This window comes from Miniopterus natalensis, chromosome 15, assembly GCF_054644295.1.
Source record: "Miniopterus natalensis isolate mMinNat1 chromosome 15, mMinNat1.hap1, whole genome shotgun sequence".
Taxonomy (NCBI): Eukaryota; Metazoa; Chordata; class Mammalia; order Chiroptera; family Miniopteridae; genus Miniopterus; species Miniopterus natalensis.
In genome coordinates, this window is record NC_142095.1 from 19,822,262 (window position 1) to 19,848,800 (window position 26,539).

General features: G+C 34.8%; 1 protein-coding gene across 1 annotated transcript in view; it reads left to right on the forward strand.

Moving 5' to 3' along the window:
* The window catches only part of TBC1D5 (TBC1 domain family member 5), a 362,705-nt gene that overhangs the window by 154,925 nt on the left and 181,241 nt on the right, over positions 1 to 26,539 (forward strand). Inside the window, exon 5 of the mRNA XM_087824924.1 lies at positions 14,510 to 14,579. Within this exon, the coding sequence (XP_087681050.1) occupies positions 14,510 to 14,579 (70 nt within the window). The remainder of the gene's footprint in view (positions 1 to 14,509; positions 14,580 to 26,539) is intronic.

Genomic DNA, 26,539 nt, shown 5'->3' on the forward strand with positions numbered 1-26,539 from the left:
GGTGGAAGCTGGGCCCTAACTGGGTGGTCCACATCCAACTTGATAAAATCAGAAAGGCACTAAACAGTTGGATGAAGAGTCAAACCCAGAGTAAGAACAACAAAACATACTTCTTAGTGTGCATTTTATCTGCAGCAAAGCAAAGTATTTATAATGATCTCATTAAAATTTAAAAACCCTAATGGGTTTTTACAAAACAAGAGTGGATATATGGCAATTAATTGTGTCATACCCATTATTAATACTTAATATGAATAAAACAGCTTATATTTTTATTAGTATTATTGCTTTATTTTAGAAAATACAAAATATTTATTGGGGCTTTTAAAAATTCACTTCTAAAACTCAGTCTTCCTCAGATCATGTTTTCATTATAAACTTTTAAATTCTTTTGTGATAAAATTTCCAATCCTGGTATTATTCAGTAACTTAACTATTCCTGTTGAAGATGAACTGTTTTAGTCACCTTTGATAGAAATACAAAACAGAACTAAGGCCTGGCCGGGCGTAGCTCAGCGGTTGAGTGTCAACCTAGGATCCAGGCGGTCGGGGTTTGATTCCCATTCAGGGCACATGCCTGGGTTGTGGGCTCGATCAATGACTCTCTCATCATTGATGTTTCTTTCTCTCTCTCTCCCTCTCCTTTCCTCTCTCTGAAACCAATAAAGACATATTTAAAACAAAACAAAACACACACACAAAAAAACAGAACTAAGGATATAATTCCTAAAACAATTACAATTCTGAGGAAAGGACCTAAAGCCTGTGAAATCTAGGACCCTTTATTTCTATAGGACTCTCTTGTCGAGCGGCCTGTTTAGATCCAGAGAGAAAAACGAATCCTTAAAGGAAATAATGGCTAGTCTGTGTATTTGATCACGATCTGCCAGCCCACAGTATACTGTGAGCCTATAAACTACGTATCTAAATTGCCCGCTGTTTCCTGGAGTTAGGAGAAAAGAGGAAGTAAGCAAGCAGAGGAGAGAAAAGGAAATGAGGTAGTTTTTAAAAAAGTTGGCCTGCACATTGCTTTAGATGAGTTTTCTTACACTTTGGCGTTGTGTAGATATTCTTTATATATGGTTTATTCATCTGTTTTCCCAACTAAACTGTTCTTTGAAAGCAGAGGCTGTGTGTTTCATTCCTGAATTCCCCTAGGCACATAGCAGAAGTTCACTAAGTTTTTACTGAATGAACTGACTCAGATTTCTTAGCGAGCAAGCATGCTTACAGCAAGGCAGTAGCATCTCATCATGATAGGAGATTACTAACTTGTGCTCTCACTGGGTCCTGCTCTTCCCTTGATGTGGACTAGAGGGATGCGTCTAGACAGCCAAAATATTTTTCAAAAAGCAGTCCATGTGAGAAAGTACTGTGTTGATACCACATAGTTTTGTGTCACAAAACATAACAAGGATCTGGAAAATAGGAAGAGAGTGTGTAATCAGTTGTCTGTATCTGAGGCAACAGATACAGACAGTTGTCTGTAGTGATGCAGCTCAGGTTTACACAACATCTGAGTTGAAATACCATTACCTCCTAATGGACCAACCAGAAGGAATTGGCTACAAATATGTTCCTCCAGGGATTACCTTGCTTTATTGACTTTGTTTGGCATTTACCAAATGTACACTAGAAAGTGCCTGCCAGAAACAAAGATCTGAATTTGGGTATATTTGACAGTGAGTTCTTCTTATTCTGAATAGTTACACAGTAGGAGCCATTGCTTCTTGAAATATTTCTCAGTTTATGATAATGTAACCATATGATATATTTGGAGGGCAAGATATATATTCTTGTTTGCCACAGCAGGAGGCTGGGTATCAGTTTATCCATGTTTATGAAGTGCATAAATTGAAAATGAGTGTGTCTGTTTGAGGCGTGGAGAGCGGAGTGAGTCAGTTTCTTTTTCTGAGGTATGATTTAAAAGTGAACAATCAAATTATATTCCTCAGCTGGTTGCTTTTTGTCAACTAGTGAGATGATTCCTTATAGCATTTTACCCCTCAGAGAGTACTGCCCGTTTGATGTTGGAGGAGTGTTCTTCGCTCTGGCCAGATGCAGCCTTTTCTGTGTATTGTGCAGCACCCTTGCTTTCTGCTGGTCAGCTTCCTTAGGCCCTGCTTTGCTGATCTAGACCAGGAGTGGACACTTATTTTTTTTTGTAAAGAGCCAGATAATAAGTGTTTTAGGCATGGTAGGCATATGGTCTGTAGTAACTACTGAACTCTGTCCTTATAGCACAAAGTAGCCACAGGAAACATGTAAGTGAATGGGTATAGCTGTGTTCCAGTACAGTGTGATTTATGATAACTAAAATTTGAATTTCATTTAGTTTTCATGTGTCACAAAATAGCTTCCTTTTGATTTCTTTTAAAGAAATATTTTAAAGTATGGAAACCATTCCTAGCTCATAGGCCATATAAAAAGCTATCATTTCTAGACCCCTAATCTAGACTTGTTCAGGAGGAATCACAGTTTGGCTTTGCTTGCTTGAAAATTTCTTTTCTTCTCATTGTTATAATTTTGATAGTATCTATTGATATGTTAAAGAAAACCAGGTTATTTACCATATAGTGTAGGTTTTTCTAAAGAAAGTAGTTTGCAGTATTAAAGTGGGTTCATGGTTTGTTTGTTAGGTGCTGGAAACACTAAGATGAATGAGAGTACCCCTAGGTTCAAGAAATTTATAATATAGTGAGAAAAATAAAGATTTCACTTAAAATGTACTTTTATATGGCTACAGTTTTACTAGGAAGGGATGGGAGGAACATCCAAAATGTAGAGAGTGGTAAAATTAAAAATGGCAGAAAGAGTTGTATGGCGTGTTGAAAAAGGTTTGAGTGGATCTAGGGTTGGGCAGAGCAGAGATTTTCTGTTGGTGTTGGCTACAAGACACGGGACTAACGAGTGGCACAGTGCAGAATGAATGGTAAAACAGGGATGGAATCGAGCAAATTAGCTGGCAGGCTAAGCCACCAGTTAAGAGCCTATTCAGTTGGCTGTGAGGTGACGAGGCTGTGAAGAGGGGACATAGTACTGTAATGGAAGAAGGGTGGAGATGAGAGTGATCGTAGGTGAAGAAGGACAGTCAGGAAGCTGTGCAAGGCGATTTTTGTGGCCTTTCAAGCAGATGCTGGGGACAGACACCATGAATGCAGATGTACGAGCAGTGAGAGCCTGGAAGCAGTGTTTGTGCATCACTGTTTTAAGAAGCAGTGAAGCCCTTGAAATAAGGTTAGAGAAAGAATGTTTTAGGTCTAGAAAGGATTTTACAGCCTCTGGGGTGCAGTTTCTCTTGAAAGGAAGAGGAGGCAGCCACGAGGAAGGAGTTGAAGTTGACCCAGAAAGAAGTCCTTTTAGAATAAGGTCCCAGTAGAGGAGAAGGGAGAGAATAACACACCTGGTAATCTAGACAGAACCCTCTTTCTCTGAAATATGAGAGAAATAAAAGAATGTGGGTGAATCTTCAGAGGAATGTTGAGCAGTGAGAAGTATACAGTGGCTTCTTGTGTTGGAGTGGAGCAGTCAGTTGGGGAAACCAGTAAAATTTTGTCTTGATGACCTTGATTTTAGTTTATTTACTAGGAGTAAGGAAGGCAAGTACAGATAAAGAGAAACAAAGTGTGAATAAAATTAATAATGAAATCACTGAGAGCTAAGAAGAGAGGATACAGTTGAGACAGGATTACATGAGTCATGTGGATGCCATCAGCAGGCATCTGTTCTGCTTCTGCAGACACCAGAGCTGAGCTTAGTGGCTGGAAGGTACTTAGAGTTGCTCAAATATTTGTTTCAAGACCGAAACTAGGATGAGGCAAGTAATCATATTACTGATTTCTCCTTCATTTTGGTCTTCCATGTGTCTTGGGATAGCATTGTTACTGATCCTGTCTTGATTTAAAATTTTGAGCCTGGCCGGGTGTGGCTCAGTGGTTAAGCGTCGACTTAGGATCCAGGCGATCGGGGTTCGATTGCCGGTCAGGGCACATGCCCAGGTTGCGGGCTGGGCAGCGGATAAGTGACCCTCTCATCATTGATGTTTCTATCTCTCTCTCTCCCTCTCCTTTCCTCTCTCTGAAATCAATAAAGATATATTTTTTAAAAAAAATTTTTTTGATATTTTGTTAATCATTTTTTACATGATGTCATTTAAAAATATTACAATATTTTTATCTTACTGAGTTTTGGGATCCCCTTAAAATTTATGAGCAGGGTAAGTCACTAACTTTACTCCCTACCTTCACCCTAACCCAGGCGTAATTTGTTCAAGAAACAGTGGCATCTCCCAGGGTTGATGATTGATTTAGAGAGCATAGTGGGTGATCAAAGAAGTCAGAACATAGGACCTTTGAGAATGTGAACTCGAGATAATGGGCCACAGTATCCAGTGCTGTAGAACCTGAAGTAGGTAAAAAGGGACCAACAAGTTAAGGATTGGACCAGCTTTTGATACCCAGTCCATGCTGTCTTATGCTACCGACAAAATACTTATAGCCCTGGCTAGGTAGCTCATTTGGTTTAGAGCATTGGCCCAATATGCCGAGATTGAGGGTTTGATCCCCAGTCAAGCCACATACAGGAATCAACCAGTGAATGCATAATTAAGTGGAACAACAAATCTGTCTATCCTTCCCTCCCTCCCTCCCTCCCTCCCTCCCTCTCTTTCAAATGAATAAATAAAAAATTTTTTAAAATGTTATAGAAATAGAGACACAAAATTAAGCATTGTTGGAACCCAGAATATTTATCAATAATCTGCCTGACAACAGGAGGATTTTCTATAAACCACAATGCAAATGGGATTTGAAAGCAGAATGGCAGCAGGGTAAGACAGAATAATGGTAGGAATTTAAAAAATTTTTTGTTTAGAGTTGCTTTTTAATTCTACTGTATGCTTATACCTTTGAGATACCAGAACTTCAAGGAAAGAAGTACTTTTTTGCTCTGAAGGAGTTGCTTTGTGACAAGACCACTTCATGACCATGCTGACCTCTTACTACTACCAATTACTCACCTATTAGTGCCTTGCTTTATTCAGCAGTGAAGTTCCTGATAATGTAACATGGCCAGGGTAGAAGAAGATAGGTTATGGTACATTGCAATTGGCAATAGGAAAATTAACAGCAGGAAAGTGGTAGAACCATGGGATCAATGCAGTCTGGCATTGCATTTTTATCGCTGTGTCTTTAAAGAGAAGGTAATGCTTCAGTTTATTCAGGATTTGTTATTATTTTATGTAGACAGGAAGCAGTGGAGCCCAGGTGAGCTTTGTTCTTTAGAACCATCATAAGCAAATGACAGCTAATATTAGAAATTTGGCCAAGGTTGTTAAGATCTGCAAGATTTAAATATCAATATATGGATAATGAAGGAAACCAAGGAAATTCATTTACCACATCCCCTTTTTTCCCATTTATTAAGAAAGTACAGAGCTGACTTCTTGAAGAATGAGGAAATAATCAAACAAAGACCAGAAGATTCATTAGAAAAAATAAGGGGAGCATTGCGCTTGCAGGACTAAGTAAAGACATATTCGTAGAAAAGATTTAAATCTCGGAAAGGGAAGTAAATTTTATTAAAATATGCTTAGTATTTTCAATAAGCATACTAATCCTGATATTTTGATATTTTGTTAATCATTTTTTTTTACATGATGTCATTTAAAAATATTAAAATATTTTTTCTTACTGAGTTTTGGTGTCCCCTTAAAATTTATGAGCAGGGTAAGTAACTAACTTTACTCACTTTAAGTCTTGGAAAGGGAAGTAAATTTTATTAAAATATGCTTAGTATTTTCAATAAGCATACTAATCCTGTCTTTATTTAAAAGAAATGTTCTTTTGAAAGAAAGTATAAAAGATGTTAAAAATTAAGAAGAAAAGATATATGGCTAAGACATAGGAAAAGATAAAAAGAGCTGGAAAAAATTATAAGGATTGAAATACCTGTTAGAAGCAGTAAAGAACAGAATTAATAAAGAAGAAATTTAATGCATAGATAGGACAAATTGAAAGGACTGTATAAAATGAGGTGATGGATGTGATGAGAACCAGTCTCACTGGTTTGGGAAGATAGGAGACCAGCTTCTATCAAGGACCTTTGAGTCTATGGATGGGAGTTTAGACTTGAATTTGTAATCTGATCAGACAGAACATATACATGCACACATACAAAGCATTGCAAGCCCTTATAAGCATGATTATTTATATGAAGATTATTCTGGTAGTTATTTTTAGAATTACTGAGGAAGAAAATGGAAGCAGATACTGAATCTTCTGCAAAGTAGGAGTCCATACATTAGGTTTGGAAGCCTGGGAAAGGAGTGTGGTTGTTTTGCAAATGAAGACAATGTAAGTAGCTTCAAAGTATTGTGGATAATAACTCAGCACAACTTAGTAACTATCAGATATAGAGGTGAAAGAGGGAAAACTTCTAAGTCTTGGATTTGACAGAAGCCCATAGTAAATAAAAAAGAACATATTAACAAAACCTACTGGAAATCTAAGGCAAGGAGACTTTCAACCAGGCACTGTGTATTTGTATATGCATGAATGTGTGCGTGTGTATAAAGAGAACATGAACAGTTATCTTAACTTAAAATGAAGTTAAATTGCGCTTACACATTATTGCTTTTGTATTAACATGCCTGAAAGTAATACATACCATAAACTACATATATTTCTAATTATACTGCCTCGTCCTATACTGTACTTGAATCAACCTACTGTGGGATGTTATTTTCTGTGCTGTATTTGCAAGTTAACATTTTAATAATTATCATAAATAGTTACCTGATTTGCATATTCTGGTTCATAATCCAACTGTTCTGTGGATCAACCACAGTTCTCTTATTATTCATGCCAAGACTTGTATATTAGTCTGAATAATCTGTCCTAGACTGCATTTATGTCTCCAGTTTTCTGAGCTTTTTATAACTCTAAGTATAGTGCTTTTTTAATCAAAAGATTGAATCATGCATGTGCTGGTATAATATTCTCCCTAACCCACTATTATATTGAAGCTAATATTTATTGTTGTATGATCACCAACATTTCTATGTATCTTTTAAAAAACTTGCGTCACCCTGTGAGTTTGATATTCAAGTGATATTTGAACAATCTGTCATCTTTCACCCTTTCAGAATATATATTAAAATGAACAATAGTGGGGCATACATACGAAGAACTGAAAAATTTGGAAAACATTACCTTTTGAGAATCAAATTATAAAATCTCTGTAAAATAGATAACATAGTAGAAGTAGTTATTAGAGAGGCAAAATGACTGACATGATCAAGAACTTGGCTATAATATAACATACCTAGAGAATAACTTAATCTGTGAGAAGGAGGGTTAGCTGGAAATGGAAAGAAGTAGGTATTGGTAATAACCATTTGAGCATTAGCTACAGTTATTTCAGAAAACCATAATGTTCTCAGAAGTTATCTCCAAAGATGTGTGGAAGGATGAAGTTTGAAAAAATTGAAGTCATTAAAATGAGTCTTCTAACCCACTTTTACTGTGGTATTTTCCTTATCGATTTATGTTCTGAAATCTTGATTTCTCAGGTAGGATTTCTTAGATGTAGAGACTGCAGTGGTTTAGACTCCCACAAATATCTGATCTTCCTCAGATTTTGTTTTTGATTCCACATAACACATCTATTAATTGGCATAAACACTTTAATTTATTAAATGAACAGAACTGGCTTGAGGTATCTGACTCCAGTAAAATTCGATGTACTGAAAATTTCATCTTTTGTATTTAAGACTGAGTACGTAGCACCAGAGAGCTAGAGGTACAGACATGAAATAGACACATGAAAGGTTGTGTGGTTTATTTCATATCTGTACCTCTAGCTATTTCCATGAAAGCTACCCCCATATAATATATTCTTGTTACATAATATAATCTGATATATTCAGCTAGATTTTTAAAATCTGGTATTTGACTGCTGTTTGCTATAAACTTATAGGTCAGTTTGGCAAGGAATACTTTTTTTCCTAAGTCACTGTGCCTTCACTCATCTGTTACCTGTGGGCAGCTCTTCTTACTTATTTACGCATGCCTTCACATTGTTCTTAAATACATATAACTGTGAGTTATTGATAAACTGTGCTCTAAAGTATTATTATTTTTTAAGTGAACTCTTCTCTATCAGGCTGTCATAATGCCTATGTTGATGTGCTTGATGTTGTCACACAGGTCTCATAGGCTCTGTTACGCTTTTCTTTATTTTTTTTCCCTTTTAACTCCTCAGACTTGATCATTTCAAGTGTCCAGTCTTAAAGTTTGCTGTTTCTGTCTTCTGCCTGCTAACATGTATTGTTGAACTCCTCTAGTGAATTTTTATTTCAGTTACTGTATTTTTCAGATCCAAAAATTGTTTTTTTCCCTTTCGTTATTTCTGTCTTTTTATTGATATTCTTATTTTGTTCATTCACTGTTTACTTGTTTTCTTTCCATCTTTATCCATGGTTTTGTTGTTGTTGTTTGTTTGTTCTTTAAGCATCAAGAAAGTTGTTTTAAAATCTTTATTTAGTAAATCTAATTTCTAGATTCCTCAGGGATAGTTTCTGTCTATTTTTGTTCCTTAAATGAGTCATGCTTTCTGTTTCTTTGTATCCTTTTGATTTTTTTGTTGACAACTGGATACTAGAATATTATAAATTGGTAACTCTGGATATCAGATTCTCCCATCCCCCAGGGTTTTCTATTTTTTATATTCTTAAACTGTTTTAGTGCATGTATCTAGTGACTTTCTTGAACTATTTTTGCAAATACCTATTTTTGCAAATACCTAGTTCTTGACATACGTAGTCATTGTCGTTTTTATTTCTTAGTTTATATTCTGCTAGGGTTTTGGCAGAGATTTCCTTGAATGCCAGGATCTAAAACAACAACAAAAGCAAAACAAAAAATAAATGTTCAGTGTGGAATCTAAAGAACTTAATAAACTGATGAAGAGAATACATTCAATGACATGGAAGCATAGATCAGACTGACGAATGTCAGAGGGATAGAGGAGGGCGGGTGGGTGGAAGGGGAGAGAGTAACCAAATAATTTATGTGCATATATGCACAACCTAAGGACATGGACAGTGGTGGGGGGAGGGGCTGGGGAGGGGGATGGGATGGGGTGGAATGGGTCATTGGGAAGAAAAAGGGACATCTGCAATATTTTAAACAAAAATAAAATTTTAAAAAATAATAAAAATAGACGTTTATTTGTTTTTGCAGATTGGCTCTGTGCTATGACAGTCCTTTGTTAGCTAGGCTTGCGCTCATCCTAGAGATCAACTTAACTTGGAAGCTTAAGGTCTTCTCAGTTTCTTTCTGATCATGCAGCTTCTCCTGGGCATGTGCAGGGCCTTCCACTTTCCCCTGTGTACCTAGGTGGTTTTGAATGTCCTAATTTCCCAAAGAAATTCTCATAAGCTTCTGCTCCCAGGCCTTAGGTGGTCTATTTTATGTTTCAGTTGTAATCTTTGCCCCAGTCTTCTGAATTTGCTGGGTTTTAGTTTGTTTGGCTTACAGTGTGTTGGCAAGCGCTGCCCACCACTTCTCTTTTTGAGATCGCTGAAAAGAGATGAGTATCTTGTTTCAGTCCTTCAAGTTAGAACAGATTTGCATAGTTATTTAGAAGTATGATCTGTTCTGCTGCCTCTGGGACCTCCAGGTACTAGGTTTCCATGCTGGGAACTGGTTTCCTTTTCAAAACTGCTGCTGCTCCGGGGAGGGGATACAGCAAGGACAAGTAGAAATGCCACAAAGCGTTCAAGCTGCCTTTCTTGATTCATTGCTCATTTGTGTTTTTGCAAATCTTTGACTATTTTCCAGAGTTGTTTCAAAGTTGTTTTCAATGCTTGCTTTCAGTGTTTCCAAGGGAGGATGATTTGAAGTTGTATATTCCACCATTCTGTTGATGTAACTGCTTTCTTTTTAAAATAGCTCTATTAATGTTTTAATAGGAATAACAAAAATTTTATCTTATTAAATTAAAATTGTCCACTTGGAAATTATTTAAAATAGTTTCTGTGCATTTCTGTTTTACCTCTGAGTTTTCATTATCTAAAAAATAATTTGAAAATATTACATAGAGAACTAAATAAAACCATTAAATCATTAGAATGTAGATAAATTGACAGTAACAGAGAAAATGGAAAATTACTAAATACACAAATTTTCTGTATTTACTTGAGCACTGGCTCTTAGACCTACTGAGTGGTACTGGATTTTAGCATAAATAATTAGCCTAGAGAGACTGTTGTTTACCCGATTCCTGAAATGAGGGGATACCTTTAGTATGGCGGCTGTCTTCATAAATGATGCCAAGTCTTATGCTTTGCCTTCACCATGTGATTACTTAAGATGGGATTGTAAATGTAAGTAAAACATTTCAGTAGTAATGCTAATTCATTTAAAAGACATAAAAGGTTTCATTGGTCCTTACACTAATATTTATACCATCTTATCCTATCACAACTAAAATGTGGCTATCCATAGCTTTCTTCTCAGTAAGTGTGAAGCAGATCATTTTTTCTCCTCTTACCATTAAATGTTTATTGCACATACACGGTGACAGTTCTCTTACAATTCAGAGATAAACCCTTTCTTATTCTGTAATAGTTATCAGAATTCATACCTAGTGTGATGTGATACTTTAAAACTTGATGCTTTTTAGATGTACACTGAAGACAGGATTGAGTACATGGGCTTATTCACAACATTATTCTGGTTCTTTTTAACCTAACCAAGCTTAAAATCTCTGGTTCTCCCTTCATAAAGCAGATATTTGTGCATAAAAAGCACCATAGAACCTATTGTAAACTTTCGTTTAGTGTGATCTCAGCAGTGCACAGATAGATACTATAAATGCCCTTCACTAAATATGACTGCAGTAAGTGCTAAAAAGGAGCCTGGAATTCGATTTTCATGTTTTGAAATATAAGTCACCATTATAGGTATTATTGGCTTAATAAGTTAGATACATGTATATTATAAATTACCAGTGGAAAATACTATGCTCTTTGTATCTTCATATGAAACAATATAACTACAAGCATTTTTTCAAATCAGGCACCTTATTTTAATTGTGAATGTCATGAACTCATTTTACAAACTTAACAACTAATGAGAAATAAATGTGTTATATAAATTTCAAACTGTAATGGTCCCAACTAAGTGATGAACTATCCCTATAAATATATAATGTTGAACAATGTTTATTACTTATACAGTAACAATATATATGTTATATAGTTTATGCATTTATTTAAAATTTATTCAGTTAATAAATCCAGATTATTTTATTGATTTGTTTATGTTAAATATTGAAATACCTTTAAAATCACAATTGTTTTTTGTTTTTTTTTAATATATCTTTATTGGTTTCAGAGAGAGGAAAGGAGAGGGAGGGAGAGAGAGATAGAAACATCAATGATGAGAGAGTCATTGATTGAGCCTGCAACGCCGGCATGTGCCCTGACTGGGAATTGAACCCCGATCTCCTGGATCCCAGTTCGAAGCTCAACTGCTGAGCCACACCTGGCCAAAAATTTACTTTATTGTTAAGTTACTTTTTAAAAAAATGAAAGGAAGTCTGTTATCTTAAAACATTTAAATATTTCTTGTTTGATCATTTAACGGTCATTGTATAAGACTACTTTAAGAGTGAGTGAGTGAGTGAGTGTGTGTGTGTGTGTGTGTGTGTGTGTGTGTGTGAAAGAGAGTATTAGTTCTGAAAACAACCTATGCATCCTTGTTACAGTTACACTTACTGTTACTGTTATCTGGTAATAACTTAGTTCTAGAATCAAGAACAACTAAAAACATTATATGAAACTCTCTTGCACCCTCTATTGTTACTTTTAGGGAACACTACACATACCTTTCCATGATTATTGGCGTTAGGCTTATTAAAATCCCTGATAAAATTAATAGTTTATTATACTTACCTCAAAATTAGGTTGATAGTAAAGTAATATTTGTTTTTAATTCTTATTTGTTGTTTCATGTGTTACAGATACTTTTTATTGTAAATCAGCTTAAAAATGAAACATGAACCTTCCTATTTGTCTTTGATTTTTCCTACTTACCAGTTTTAACCCCCTCCAAGTATTTCAAACAAACGAAAATCTCTACAGGATATAGCACATTCTGTATACAGTTTTCCAGAATTACAATTTGTCTGTTTTTTGGTAAACCTTTCAATTGTCAATTTCCTTCTAAAATAAGAGTCTGGAATTGTCCATACTAAAATTAAGAATTTATAACTGTAAGGAACAGATGTTTTCATAAACATTTGCTATAATTAATTTCAACTAGAGGATTGAAAGAACAAAGCAGTTTTTCCCCCTTCAAAACTTGATTGCCTTTTCCTCATATAGCAAACTCTGAAATCTTTTTTCTAATATTGTTTAGAGAAACAACTGTACTCCTTATTTGGTGTGTTTTTGAGAGAGAAAAACTGCCTTTTCCCCTTATTGCCATGCTTTGAAGGTTACATTTAATGTGATATATTAATTTCAAAAGAGGTATAAAATGAAGAACACTTTTGTAATGTATTATGAGAAAACCTACTTTTTTTAAAAACCCGAAAGTCTTAATTATTGGAAGGATTTTATATTTGATCTGTAAATATCAGCAGAAGGCAAGAAACGTTCCATTGGTGAGATTTTATATATTTAAGTAATCATAATCTTTAGTTTTAAAGTGAAAGAAGGCTCATGTTTTTCAGTAGAGGCTGTACTTATTCTATTCTGATTATGGAGTGTTTCACAGGAAATGTCTGCAAGCTGTTAAATAACATGTGTTGTAGGAAATTTTCATTTAGCAAAACAGAGACTAATTTTCCTTAAATTTTTATTTATTTATTGTAATACTATTAATTTTTTAAAGGAAATGAAGTATGTTGAGTGAGTAATCTTACAGTACCCATGTTTTCAAAGAATTAACAAAGTATACCCAGCTAGGTTTGATCTTAAACATTTAACTGTTTTTTGGATTATTTTCCTCTATAATAATTGTCAACATTTTCAAGTTCTATAATCCATTTTAGGATTTTTGTTTAATCAAAGAAAACTGAAAGTACATTTTAAAAAAATTAGTTAAAAGTTCAGTAAGTGGGCTCAGTCTAGTCTGGTCCTCCTGAAAGTTGGGTGCAGCTACAAAGATTTTGAAGAGAAGCAACATTTTTGACTAATCTGTCAACTGAAAAATGTGCAAAGAAAAATAGATAGCTGTCATTAAAATTACATTTTAGCTTTCAATAACCATTTAATGAGTAGCATAATTATATAAGTATGGTACCTTAAGTACTATACTCAATAATTAAAAATAATCTAATCTTTAAAGTGAAAGCTCTGTAATTACTATTTGACTTAACCAGGACCACTGTGATGATCTCCAGTGGCACCTTAGGTTGTTCAAAGTGGATTAAAAGTATAAATTAAAATTGAATGTATCATTAAATTATTAAGCTTTAAATATCATAAAAATGAGTATAACCTGATGTTTGAAAGTTACATTACAGAAATTAGGAGTATGAAATGTAATCAGATTCTAGTCTTTTTAATTTGTTTCTAAAACTAAATATGTTTTATAGTAGTATGCTTTGGTTTCATAAAAACTATACTTTGCAGTATTTATTTTTAATTTTAAACTATTAAAATTAAATTTCTGTCAGTAAGAATATGTATTTTATATTGTGGCACTGGTAAGCAATTTTTTAACTCCTTTAGCAAATTTATTATTATTCCATAGTTTTAAACTGATCGGTATGAATTTTTTCCAAATCTGATTTTATAGATATGCCAGTTTGAGTGAAAAATTATTTTTTCCTAAATGTTTGATATTACCACATGAGGCAGAAATACTTTTTGATGTTATTTTTTTAAACTTTTTAAAGTGCTGAACTTTTGCCCACAGATAAAACCTAAAGCTTTGGAAAGAATATTAAGATGTATAAAGGCCACTAGAATGCATTCATTATTGCTTTCCACCTCCCAGTTCTGCTCTGTTTTACTTCTGTGCTTACTACCATACTTTTACACAGGATGAACTTGGGGCTGGAAAACATTTCAGTTCTGCTCTCTACCTGCTCTCTTTTGACTATACCAGTGATCAGGGAGGGTGACTTGGTCACTAACCAAAAATTGCCCTTTGTTTATAAACATTAGTGTATGATTAAATGGTTTATAAATATTGGCTTGCTTGTGATTCATAATAAGAAAATGTCCTTACCATACTTCATTTGTTCCTGTTAGCAATCACTTTGGCAGAATTCCTATCAAAGTTAGAAGCAGTGGTGTTGGTTTATATCTTAGCATGAAAATAAATTTTTTGCCTAATGGGCTCTGATTATAAAAGACATTTGGGGGAGGGATAAGGGAATATACGCCTTTTGACCCAACATACTGCATAGAGCTCTCACATAGTAGCTTTTCAACTGAAATATTCAGTTTTATAATCTCCATTATTTCAGTGTTTTTAAATTTTTTTTCCAGGAGACTCAAATAAAAATGGAAGAAGAACAAGTTCTACTTTAGATTCTGATGGGACTTTTAATTCCTATAGGTAGGTGATGAATACATAGATATGTAATATTATAAGATAATGTACAAAATACCTAATCTTACAGGACTCTAACCTTAGAGTAGTAAGGAACTGCTACCTGTACTTTAAAAATATGACAAATATAAAGAGTATTATGATATGTGATTGTTCTGCAGATTTATTGAGTATGGAAAAATGCAACATTCTCAATTCTTGAATAAATGGCCTTATTGTATGTATCTGTTGTTAATGTATCTTAAGGTAATTGGAATGAATGCACATGCAGTGTTAAGCTTCATTGTAATCCATTTTTGTTTTTGTTTTTTCAGCATATCTTTTACAGTACTAAATGCTTTCTTTTGTTTAAGTTTTCTGCTAAAACAGAGAGTACTGTTTATGAGCAACTAAGAGTATAAAATGTAGTCCGTGGTTACATTAAGTACTGTTTGTTAATGTCCTGTTTGGCTTTTCAGCAAAAAGGGAAGTTATGGTCTCAATTAGTGATTTTTAAAAAGGAATTACCAGTTAAGAAAATCATGTGTCTTATCTAGTCTTTTGTTAATATTTTCCTTTTAACTTGAATTTGCTTGAGTGTTTGTGGAATTTGTTCCCTCCTAACAGAGAAACCTAGAAAGAAGAGTAAAGTATTTCCAGTAATATTTGAAAATTATATACTGAACCAGCGTGGTATAAGAACTAGGTTTACTTTTAGGGAAAAAAGTACAGATTCAATAATAGTGCATTTTGGCATTATAGATAGCAAAGCAGATTGTTGAAGAAATACTTTAATTGGAGTACACTGTCCTTATGGTTAATTAGTTCTGATACTTGTGTAATGACACTGTAAAATATACCCAAGCACCACTGTACACGTGGAAACTCATTTGAATATTAAGCTGTCACTCCTTCTTTTACATAATAAATATGGAATTTATGCTTAGAACTTTATATTTTTATTTGAATACATACTCTTTATCCCTAATTAGAACTGTGTTGTTTCCTCAGATCCCAGGCAAGCTTTTAACATCTTAAGTATGGTCTTGTATACAGGAAGCACTTAGTGAGAATGTAGTAAATGTGAAAGTTTTTACAATTGGTTTATGAATTCCAGAAATGAGTTGGTAATTGAAACACTTGACGTCTTTATTTTATACCAGTTGGGGTCTGTATAAATAATCAATCGTTCAAGTGTCATGGATACTACAAAAGGCTTATGTTCCCATGGTGTTCTAGAAGGTATTATCACCGCAGTAAAGCTCGTGTGTTGTCATTATTATATTTTCACTGTACCCATCCTACCTTATAAATGTTGGAATTCTCCAAATCCTTCTTTTAGTGCTGAAGTTTAATATAAACTTGGAATTTGACATATTAAATAATAGGTAGAATCCTCTATCTGAACATATTGTGGCTGATCACTCCAAACAAATAGGTGAATATAAAAGATAGTTAAAGATTCATGAATTCGCATGTAACTGAGGACTGTTGATATGATAATTCATGTGAAATCTATGGTGGTAATATCATTATTAGATATAAAGACAATAAAAAATAACCAAGACAAAAGGAAAATAAAGATGTATTTCAAAGGAAGGAAAATCTATATGTATATAATAAATTTTGTTGGTGAATTATATTTTACAATTGCATTTATTGTTTAGCTAATTATAGTAAATAATGGACATAATATAAAGTTAAGAGAAATGTGTTAATGTGAATGCACAGTATTATCTTGTAATTTACTTTCTTCTTGAATAGTTTGAATATTAAAGGATCTTAGTTTTATTGAATGATAATTGTATTTTGAAAATGAACTCCTAATGCAACTTTGCACAATAAATACTAATGTTGTTAACTAATATATTTTTAATCAATGCCTGTCAGTGTTGTAATGTTAGGATATTAATTTATTGTTGTAATTAAAAAGGCAAGATAAAAAGCTCAGGTGGTACAGTGTATAAAAACAAGCTTTTAATAGTTGGCAGGCCAGTGCTTTTATTAAATAGTATTATAGTATTTAAGGTGTGAAATGAATATTTTTCTACTCAGTAGGTAGTAGCTCTTACAATATAATGAGCTTACTTGTGAATTTGACACTTGGGTTAAATGCAGAATTCATGGAAGCACAGCTCTGGGGTATATTTTCATATTAAGGTTAACTGATAAAACCTAGGAATTGTTGCAGAATCACACTAAAATGGCAACAGAATTGTCAGTAAAATTTACTTTTGTAAATGAAAATGATTTTCCTCCTGCCATCATAGCTCTTTTAAACTAACTAGAAATAGGTCATTGGGAAAATGTGAATATTCCAATTCTCAAACATCCTAACAATTTTACCTTTGTATTATTTAAACTGCCTCAGAAATCCTGGCCTTCCTCACAGCTTGACAGGTCGGCTGTCAGCCTGGTGTGAGCATACTCAAGCTTTGTGTCCTTGTGTCCAGAATAATGATCAGCCTTAGTTTGTCATCTATAAAATGGATGCTTCCTGCTCACAGGTGTTTTATAGACTGAGATAAAATGTGTAAGATAAAGCCTTTGGGAAATCTACATGCAAAGCCATGGCATTATTATTATTCTTTTATGCTTACCTCATGTAAATTGTCAACTTCGTAGCCTTAGTACGCGTAACCCTCCAACAGGTGTACACTGTTATAGCATATGCCAACGTTTTATTAACTTTTGAATTGGTCACCTAAATCTATATTTTTCATTATTTGTTTCTATTATTGTGGTCCTAGATTTTCAGTTTCAAGAGGGCATAGTCTTTGTTTTCTTATTGTTGTTGTTTTTAATGTTTTTTTAAAAAAATATGTTTTTATTGATTTTAGAGTGAGAGAGAGGAAGGGGAAGGGAGAGAGAGAGAGAAACATGAATTAGTGAGAAGCCTCTATCTGCTGCCTCCTACTGGAGATTGAGCCCAAAACCTGGGCTTGTGCCCAGACTGGGAATTGAACTGGCAACCTCTCAGTGCGTGGAACAACGCTCAACCAACTGCCACACTGGCCAGGGCTGTTTTGGCTTTTTGTTTGTTAATAATACCTAAACACAGTGAGTTCAAATCCTGACTCCAAACACTTTAGAGTCTTTGGTCAACTTTTAGCCTCACTTTCCTCATCTTTAAAATAGGGGCAATATAACACATTTATGAGGAGTTAATGGGATAATGGGACTGATGTCACATGTTAAATGCTGAATAACTGATAGCAGGTTTTATCTTTCAGTCGATGTCATCATCATTATTGTCACCATTGTTATCTTTTTGGTAATGTAGAATTTTTTAATAGTGCTCTAATATGGAGATGCCAAAAGGGAGATTTTTAAAAAACACGTCTTAAAGGAAAATAACTTTTGTTTGTTAGACAGAAAGCTAAGGACAGACTTAACCTGAGGCTTGAAACTCTCAGTCTCTCATACAGTGTTTTAGATTGCCTTTGTATAACAAAATTATACACTAATAAAGATAAAAGGAAAATATTTTGCTATTAGTATAAGTTCAGAGATGGATTTTGGAATTTTGAGAAAAAAAAAAGTTTGAAATTTAAAATTGATGGAGCTTAACTACAGCTTTGTGTGCCTAATGTTCATTGATTTGTTTTTCATAGGCTGGGAGGCTTTACTTTGGATTTGTGGTTTTTGCTTCATTGATTCAAGATAGAGTACAGCTGCACTTAACTCCGAAGGCACCAGTACCATTGTTGTGTGCTGCCTGGATAAGAGGCTAGATCTTTTTTGGATGTTTTTGTTAAAATTTGACTGTATATATCCTAACTAACTTGCAGATGACTTAATAAAATGGAAAGTGAATAAGAATTGAGAAGATATTATTGGTTTATGCATTGTATCTTGTAATTTTTAGGGAGACCAATTTTAATGTTTTCTGTCAGATGACATGAGCTTTCTATATTTCTCATATAACCATTAAAACTGAGAGACCCCCTGCTGGGTATGAAAAAAAAAGTAGTTTGCTGATTAGCAGGTTGCAATAGCTGTTTAAGTGCCTGTAGCACAAGGCCACATGGTAGCAGAAATATTCCCTCACTACCACCCCCTCCCCTTCCCAAGGGCAGCTGACCTTCTCTGCAAAGAGGCGAGCCCCTTGCCAGCATATATGACTACAGACTATTACATTAATCTGTTTAGCTGTAGTACCAGCTGCTTGCATGTTTTTAATTATCTTATTAGGTGGTATAACAGTGACCTATGAAATAAATTGAAGGTGAACATTTTTAAATTTCCTTTTTTTTAATCCTATGTTCTAAATATCTTTATTGATCAAATTATAACTTTTTACAAAAGTTCATGGAAAGTCTGTATGGTTTTTGAGCCAATGTATTGCTTTTTAAAGTATGTCATAATTCCCAATATAGAAAATAACTTTATTTTTGTCTCATTAGGTAGTGTTTAACAAATCTTTGTTAAAATCTATTGGTTTAACAGTCAATTTAGTTAGAGAAAACTCAGACCAGTTATTGGTATTCTCTGGGAAACTCAAAATAATGCTTAATTTTCAGACATTGTCTTAGCATTCTATAAATGGCATAGGTTAGAATATAAATCATTGTAGATTTTAAAATAAATTTGTATATTTAACTCTGCTTTTCTGTATTCTCTATATACACTAGTAAATCGTCTAGCCTACCCTAATTATTTTCAAATTTTAATTTCACATGGTACCATTTCTGAGTATATTTCCCCCAGATGTTCTGTTAGGAAAAATGTACTATCTTTTGGATTTGGAAGATTGGAAAATTTTTAAATAATACTTTGTAAGTGAAATGTTGACTCCGTGAGATACAGTTAAAAATAATAACAACCAGTGGTGGTTGTTATAAGTCAGAGCCAATAAACATAGACTGTAATAATTTAGTTAGAAACCCTGGTGTTGAATTAAAAAACAATGGTATTTGGATGCAAAAGGATTTCATATGTGTTTCTTTTGAATTAATAAATCCTACAACTGGGATAGTAAGATGACTTGAGACTTGAAAATTTTACGAACACCTTAAATACTTATAAACAACACATTATTTATGGTTTTTTAACTAAGAAATAGTCATACTTTTTTACTTCTTTTTCCCTATAAAGAAATACTATAATTCATATTTCAAAAGAACTTTCGTTGAAGAAATAAAGGGAATTTTCTTCCTCTCTATATTTTCTTTTCTTTCCTTGGTCTAAAGTGGTGGGGATGTAATATCTTAATAGTGATCAGAGCTTCCAGAGTTGCCTCCCTTTCTCAATATGGTATGTTCCATAGTCCACCGAATCAGAGCTGTTTATGTTGGCAAAAAGTTTTTAAAAATTTAATTGGGTTAGTTTTATAATCTAAAAGTTGTCTTTCCTGAATAAGAAAAAATATATTTATTTGAACTTACTTTAGTCATTGAGTAAATTTTAAAAATTAGCCTTCATGTTGTATCACAAAGATTTTTATGTATCATCTTTAATTGTAATAAGTAATTTGGGAGGAAGTGGGAAACATCGTCCCATCACATTTATTTTTAGTATAATACCTTTTTTCCCCATTTGTAGGTAAGAATGTCATATGTCTCCTGAAATAACAGTGAAACAATGATTCAAAATCTTAGAGATAAATAGAGCAAAAGCATACTTTGGATTTAAAATTCAGAAATCTGGGTTCTGGTTACATTCTTAGTATGATATAAATTTGTTAATCTGTTATTTTTAAGATTATGAAGTCATAGAATCATTTGACTTGCTGAAAGTTGTACGATATTAGTTGGTTCAAGATGCTATAACAAAATATCCGCAACTGAGTAATTTATAAACAACAGAAATGTATTTCTCACAGTTCTGGGGGCTGGGAAGTTTAAATATTAAGGTGCTAGCAGAAAGCCCACATCCTGGTTCCCACATCCTGGTTCCCACAGTCTTTCTCACTGTTTTCTCACATGTTGGAAGAGGTGAGAGAGCTCTCTGGGGACGTCTTTTGTAAGAGCACTAACCTCAGAGCCCTCGTGACTTACTCATCTCCCAAAGGCGCCACTCCAAACAACATCACATTGCATGTTAGGTTTCAATATATGAATATTGTGGGGGAGGGGACACATTCAGTTCATAGCATATATTAAAGAACCTATAGACCAACCTGAATTTCCCATCCCACCCCACCACTGCTTGCCATTAAGTTCTTAAGTCCTTGCCATTTTAATTATTTTTCAGGGCATCATGACTTGGTAAGTAGATAAGAAAGGAGGGCCTACACTTAGGATTTCTTTAATGATTCTTAGAACATTGCTTTTCTCAAATTGATGTGCTGCCTTTATTTGGTTGAGAACCTATATAATTAGGTGACATTAACTCTTTAAGTTCTTAAGAATAAATGCATGATTTTGGGAAACAATTTGCAAAAAGCACACAGATAGAAATAAGGCTCCACCACTACTGACTCTACAACTTACTGACTCCACCATTCACTGACTGTGTGACCTTAGGCAAGGTAATTAACTTCTCTGATTCCTAGCAACCTCATTTGTAAAATTGTAATGTTAACAGTTCCTATATCATAGAGCAGCAATTTCCAACCTTTTTAATCTCATAGCACCTTAAACTAATTACTAAAATTCTGCAGCACACCAAAAAATGTTTTTTGCCAATCTGACAAGAAAAAAAAAAGTATGATTTTGATTCATTTACACCAAACTCTTGTGTTGGGTATTGTTAACTTTTGACAGTCTAAGGGAAGAGAAGCCAGTGCCTCTGACTAAATAGTCAGGTATTGCATTTTTTAAAAATTCTTGCATTATAACAGTATGTCACAGCACATACTGAAAATCGCTGTCATAGAATTATAGGGAGCATACCTACCAATGTGTAGAACACCAGGCTCAGTCACCTAATACATAGGTCACAAATACTAGTTTCTTCACCTTTTCTCTTTTTTCTAAAATTTTATTTCAATTTTAATCAACTTTTTCACCTAACAGAGTTGTCTTTTGTCTCAGAAAAGTTTTTCCCCCCAGAAAGTATTTTTAAATTTTTATTCAGTTCTAAAGTGGCAATAAGTGATATTTAAGAATAAAATCTATACTTATCTTATAAAAGATCAGATTTACAGATATCTACAGTTATCTATAGATTATACAGGAGGAATTTTTATAAAACCCATAGTGTATTTACCCTCACAATCCATTATTAAGTATTTATTTCTTGTTTCCATATTTGCTCAAGTAGCACCACAACCTTTATAGTTAAATTATCATTTCAAAGAGCACAAAATGTGTAACCTTAGCTTTTTCAAGAAACCAAAATCAGAACATTACCTTTTATTATCTCCATAATGGAGCCACATTTGAGAGAAGACATGAAAATCACATTTGAATATGATGAATATATCTTCTTGAAGTAACTTTATTATTTTTTATGATAGTGGAACTAGTCAGTATTTACACTTCTCTATAATATACAATCTGTCTAAACTAATTATTGATCACTTAAGGCTCTGGAAATATGTCACCTTCTATTTAAATAATTAACTGACTTGTTTTCATGCACTCATAATGACATTTCGGTCAAAGACAAACTACATATAGGGCAGTGGTCCCATAAAATGATAATGGGGCTGAAATATTCCTATTGCCTTGTGGTGTCTCAGCCATCATTGCACAACACATTACTCATGTGTTTGTGCTGATGGTGGTGTCAACAAATGTGCTGAGCTGCCAGTTGCATAAAAGTATAGGACATTCAGTTATGTACACTACATAATACTTGATAATGATCGTAAGTGACTGTTATTGGTTTATGCATTTACTCTACTTTTTATCATTTTTTAGAGTGTACTCCTTCTTATTAAAAATAGTTAGCTGTAAACAGTATGCTGTGCCATGCTGGCAGCAACCTCATACATCTCATTTATTGCGTCTCTTCATTGCATCATTTTCTCTTGTGCTTGATTTAATCTCATTTTGTTTATTCATTTGACCCCCAAGCATACAAAATTCACTGCTAATGTTGCCAATAAGAGAGCACGTTGAGTGATTGACCTGGAAACGAAATTAAAAATGACTATGGACTAGGAAGGTGGAAAATCAGTGATGGCTATTGTTCACCAGTCAGGTGAGTCTGGTTGCATCACAGCCATGGTCTTGAAGCACAAGAACAGACTGATGGAAGCTGTTAAGGATCTGCTTCATTGAAGGCAGTGGGACTAACTAAAGTTCAAGAAGGGCCCATACCAGACATGGAGAAACCTCTAAAGGCCTGTGTGGAAGACCAGACACACAAAGAGTATCTCTCAGGACCATGATGATCATGGCCAAAGCAAAAAGTTTGTGTGAAACATTGAAAGGGAAGGCTGAACCTGGCCAGGATGTTGAATTTGCTGCTAGCTCTGGGTGTTTTAAATACTTCAGGAGTTGTTATTCATTACATAATGTGAAATGAGTGGTGAGTGTGGGTGATGGGACACCAGAGGAAGAATTTTTGGAAACTCTAGAAAAGCTGATTGTAGAGGAAAATAAGCAAAATTTCAGTATGGATGAGCACATATTCAATATGGATGAAACCTCCCCATTCTGGAAGGGATGCCTGAAAGGACTTCCATAAGGAGGCCAAGTCAATGCCAAGTTTCAGGCTTTAATGGACAGGATAACAGACTTGTTTGGGGCTAGTGCTGCTCAGGAAAAATTTAAACCCTTTGTAATTAGGCACAGTGAGAACCCCGGTGCCTATAAGCATATCAGTACACACACTTTCCATGTGTTACAGGAGCAATAAGAAGCCCTGGATGACCCAGCTCCTCTTCCAGGATGCTGTCCTGAACTGCTCTGCCAGTGAAATGGAGAAGTACTATTTGGAGAATGGCGTACCTTTCAAGATTTTGCTAATTTTACTTCCTCTTTTATTGGTGATCTCCATCTCAATATCAAAGTGGTGTTTCTCTCTCTACACACTACCTCTTTAATCCAACCAATGGATCAAGGAGTTATAGCAGCTTTCATGGCCTGCTGCCTGAGAGGAGGACCTTTGCCCAGGCTATTCTTGCAACTGAGGAAGACTGAGAAGACCCTGTTGCAATTCTGAAGGATTTGGAAGAATTACAATACCTGTGACTGCAGCAAGAGCCTTGCTTAGGCTTGGAGTGATGTTTCCAATGTGTGTATGAATGATATCTGGAAGAAACACTCATGAAGTTCATCCATGACTTCAGAGGATTTGCCAAGGATAAGTAGGTTGCAGAAATCAACAAGGCTGTGGTTGACTGAGATGACAGACAGCTTTAATGTGGGTGTGGATGGGGATGACTTTGAGGAGCTCCTAAAGATGGCTCCTGAGGAATTAACTGTAAGTTATTGGAACTGGAACAAGAACTCATAGCTGAAGAAGAGGTAAGAGAAAAGGAAACATCAAGAGAAGAAAAGGAAGAACCCCAAGAAAATGCACAGTGAAGGGTTTAGCAGAAGCTTTTGTATACCTCAGCAGGCTCCTTAAGAAGTTTGAAAATATGAACCCAAACACTGAAAGGTTTCATTATTAGAGAGGAATGTTTATGGTGGATTATCTGCTTATACGCATATCTGTCATTAAAGAAATAGACAAACCAAGTAAACCACTATGGACACATTTCTGAAAAAGTTATACCTCCTCAAGAAGACCTCAGGCGGGTCCTTTGGGAGGTGTTCCAGAAGAAGACATTGCTGTCATTGGAGATGGTGGCAGCTCCATGTGTGTGATTGTCCCTGAAACCTTCCAGTGGGACAAGACGTGAAAGGGGAAGATCATGTGAAGGACTGGGGCTCAGGCTTAGGATCAGGGTTGGGGCCTAGGCTTGTAGAAAGGGATAGAAAAAAGGAAGAGCCCTGGCCAGGTGGCTCGGCTGGTCGGAGCATCGTCCTGTGTACCACATACCTTGGTTATGGGTTTGATCCCCTGTTGGGGCGCATATGGGAGGCAACTGATTGATGTTTCTCTCTCACATTGATGTTCCTCTCTCTCCCTCCCTCTTTAAAATCAATAAACATATCCTTGACTGAGGATTAAAAAAAAGAAAGAAGATAGTTTTGTACAAAGTGCAATATATATTTTAAGCTAAGTGTTATTACAAAAGAGTTGAAAAGTTAAAAAAATAAAAGTTTATAAAGTAAAAAAGTTATAGTAAGCTAAGGTTGTTATTGTAAAAGATATATACATATTTATAAATTAGTGCACCCTAAGTATCTGATGTTTATAAACCTACAGCAGTGTACAGCAGTGGCTTTCACGCTCACTCACCACCCATTCACTAACTTACCCGGAGTCAGGGCAGGCTCTTACCATTGTGTTAAAATTGCCTATAGTGTTTTTAGCGCAGTGACATGCTGCACAGGGCTGTAGCCTTGAAGCAGTGGCTGTACCATAGAGCCTAGGTGTGTAGTAGGCTCTGCCACCTAGGTTTGTGTAGGTGCACTTTGATGTCTGCACAGTGAGAAAATTGCCTAAGGATGCATTTCTCAGAACGTATCGCCATCGTTACGCAGCGCGTGACTGCTCAGCCTTCAGTAGCATAACCCAGACCGACGAGTGTACATGTTACAGTCTGAGTGCCTTTCCTCCATAACCTCCTCCATAACCCCCTTCAAGCCCTTTTTATTACCCGTAGCCAGGATTTAGGGGAAATTTTTTTTTGGTATTTGTTTATTTACATGGTCAGCTGCAAGCTGAATTCATCTAAAGACTGTGTAAATGTTTATCTTTGAAAAGACAAGTGTACATTTGAAACATGAGAATAAGCTGCTCTGAGTCAGTCGGCACTGAGGTCCCTTCGCTTCTGTCTGCCCCCGGTGTTCCCAGCTGAAATGTGCTCATGGTCAGCCCTGTGAACTTTTGTGCATGAATTTGTAATATATAATAGCTTGCTGTGCTTTTTAGGTATGGCAGTGAAAGAGACAAAATCAATTAAATATTTGGTCAGTGGTGTTGAAGCGTGTTGACGGAGCTATAATTTGAGAAAACAATACATAGGACTAGGGTTGAAACTTGTAAAGTTATAAACCTTTTTAAACACTTTACAAATAGCTTGCTATCCATTTGTTGGTCTGCTTTATATTGTTAAGTCTATGTAATGCTTAATGTCTGGTTTTTGATTTTTAACTTTCAAAGACATAGTTTAAGGATGAAATTTTCGTAGAATATTTTACTAGAAATTGATACTCAATATTTGTCTATATTCTATATCAGATTACCTTGCCTTTTGGGGGAAAGTAGCAGTGGTTAGTAATCCAGTTTTTCATTTTATTTTTAACCCAGAGCTTTTATAAGTACTTTTCTGGTGTGTGTGTGTATGAGTATATTTTTTTTTGGTTTATGAGAACTAACATATCTCAATCATTCTGCAAATCTTTATTGTACACTCAATATAGGCAAGTCAGTGTGCTAAACCTCCAATACCGAGACCCAAAGAGGAATAAAACAGAGCCTGCCCCTGGTATCCTCATGTTCTAGAAGAGGAGACAGACTTGGAAGCAACTAACTTAGATAATGCTGGTGTTGCCAAGGGGCATTTCACCAAGAACTAGGGGGATACCAGATGGGATAGTTAAACTGAGGAGTGGGAGTTGGGGGCAGGAATATATGTTTACTAGACATTCTAGAGGGACAGGGGTTTTCTGGGATGAACAAAGGCAATTTTCATTTTCCATTCTAGCAGTTCAGGGTTTTTGCACTATTAGAATGGGTAGGTTTGATTGGCCTTACATTTTATGGTGACATAATTATGCCCTTACCTATAAAGACAGTTTAAGGTGACCCACACAACATGGGTATACATATATCTGTTCCATTGTGGTGATGTTATTACTTTGCATGAACTGTATTTTTACATTATTAAAGTTTTAGGTTTTAGTATATCATAGATGATTGGTATATTTGAATCAGAGATGAAACAATTTAACTTGGCGCTGATAGTGTATCCTAGAATCCCACAAAATTGTATGAAATACTTGCTAATGATACGATTGAAAATTAATAATATATGC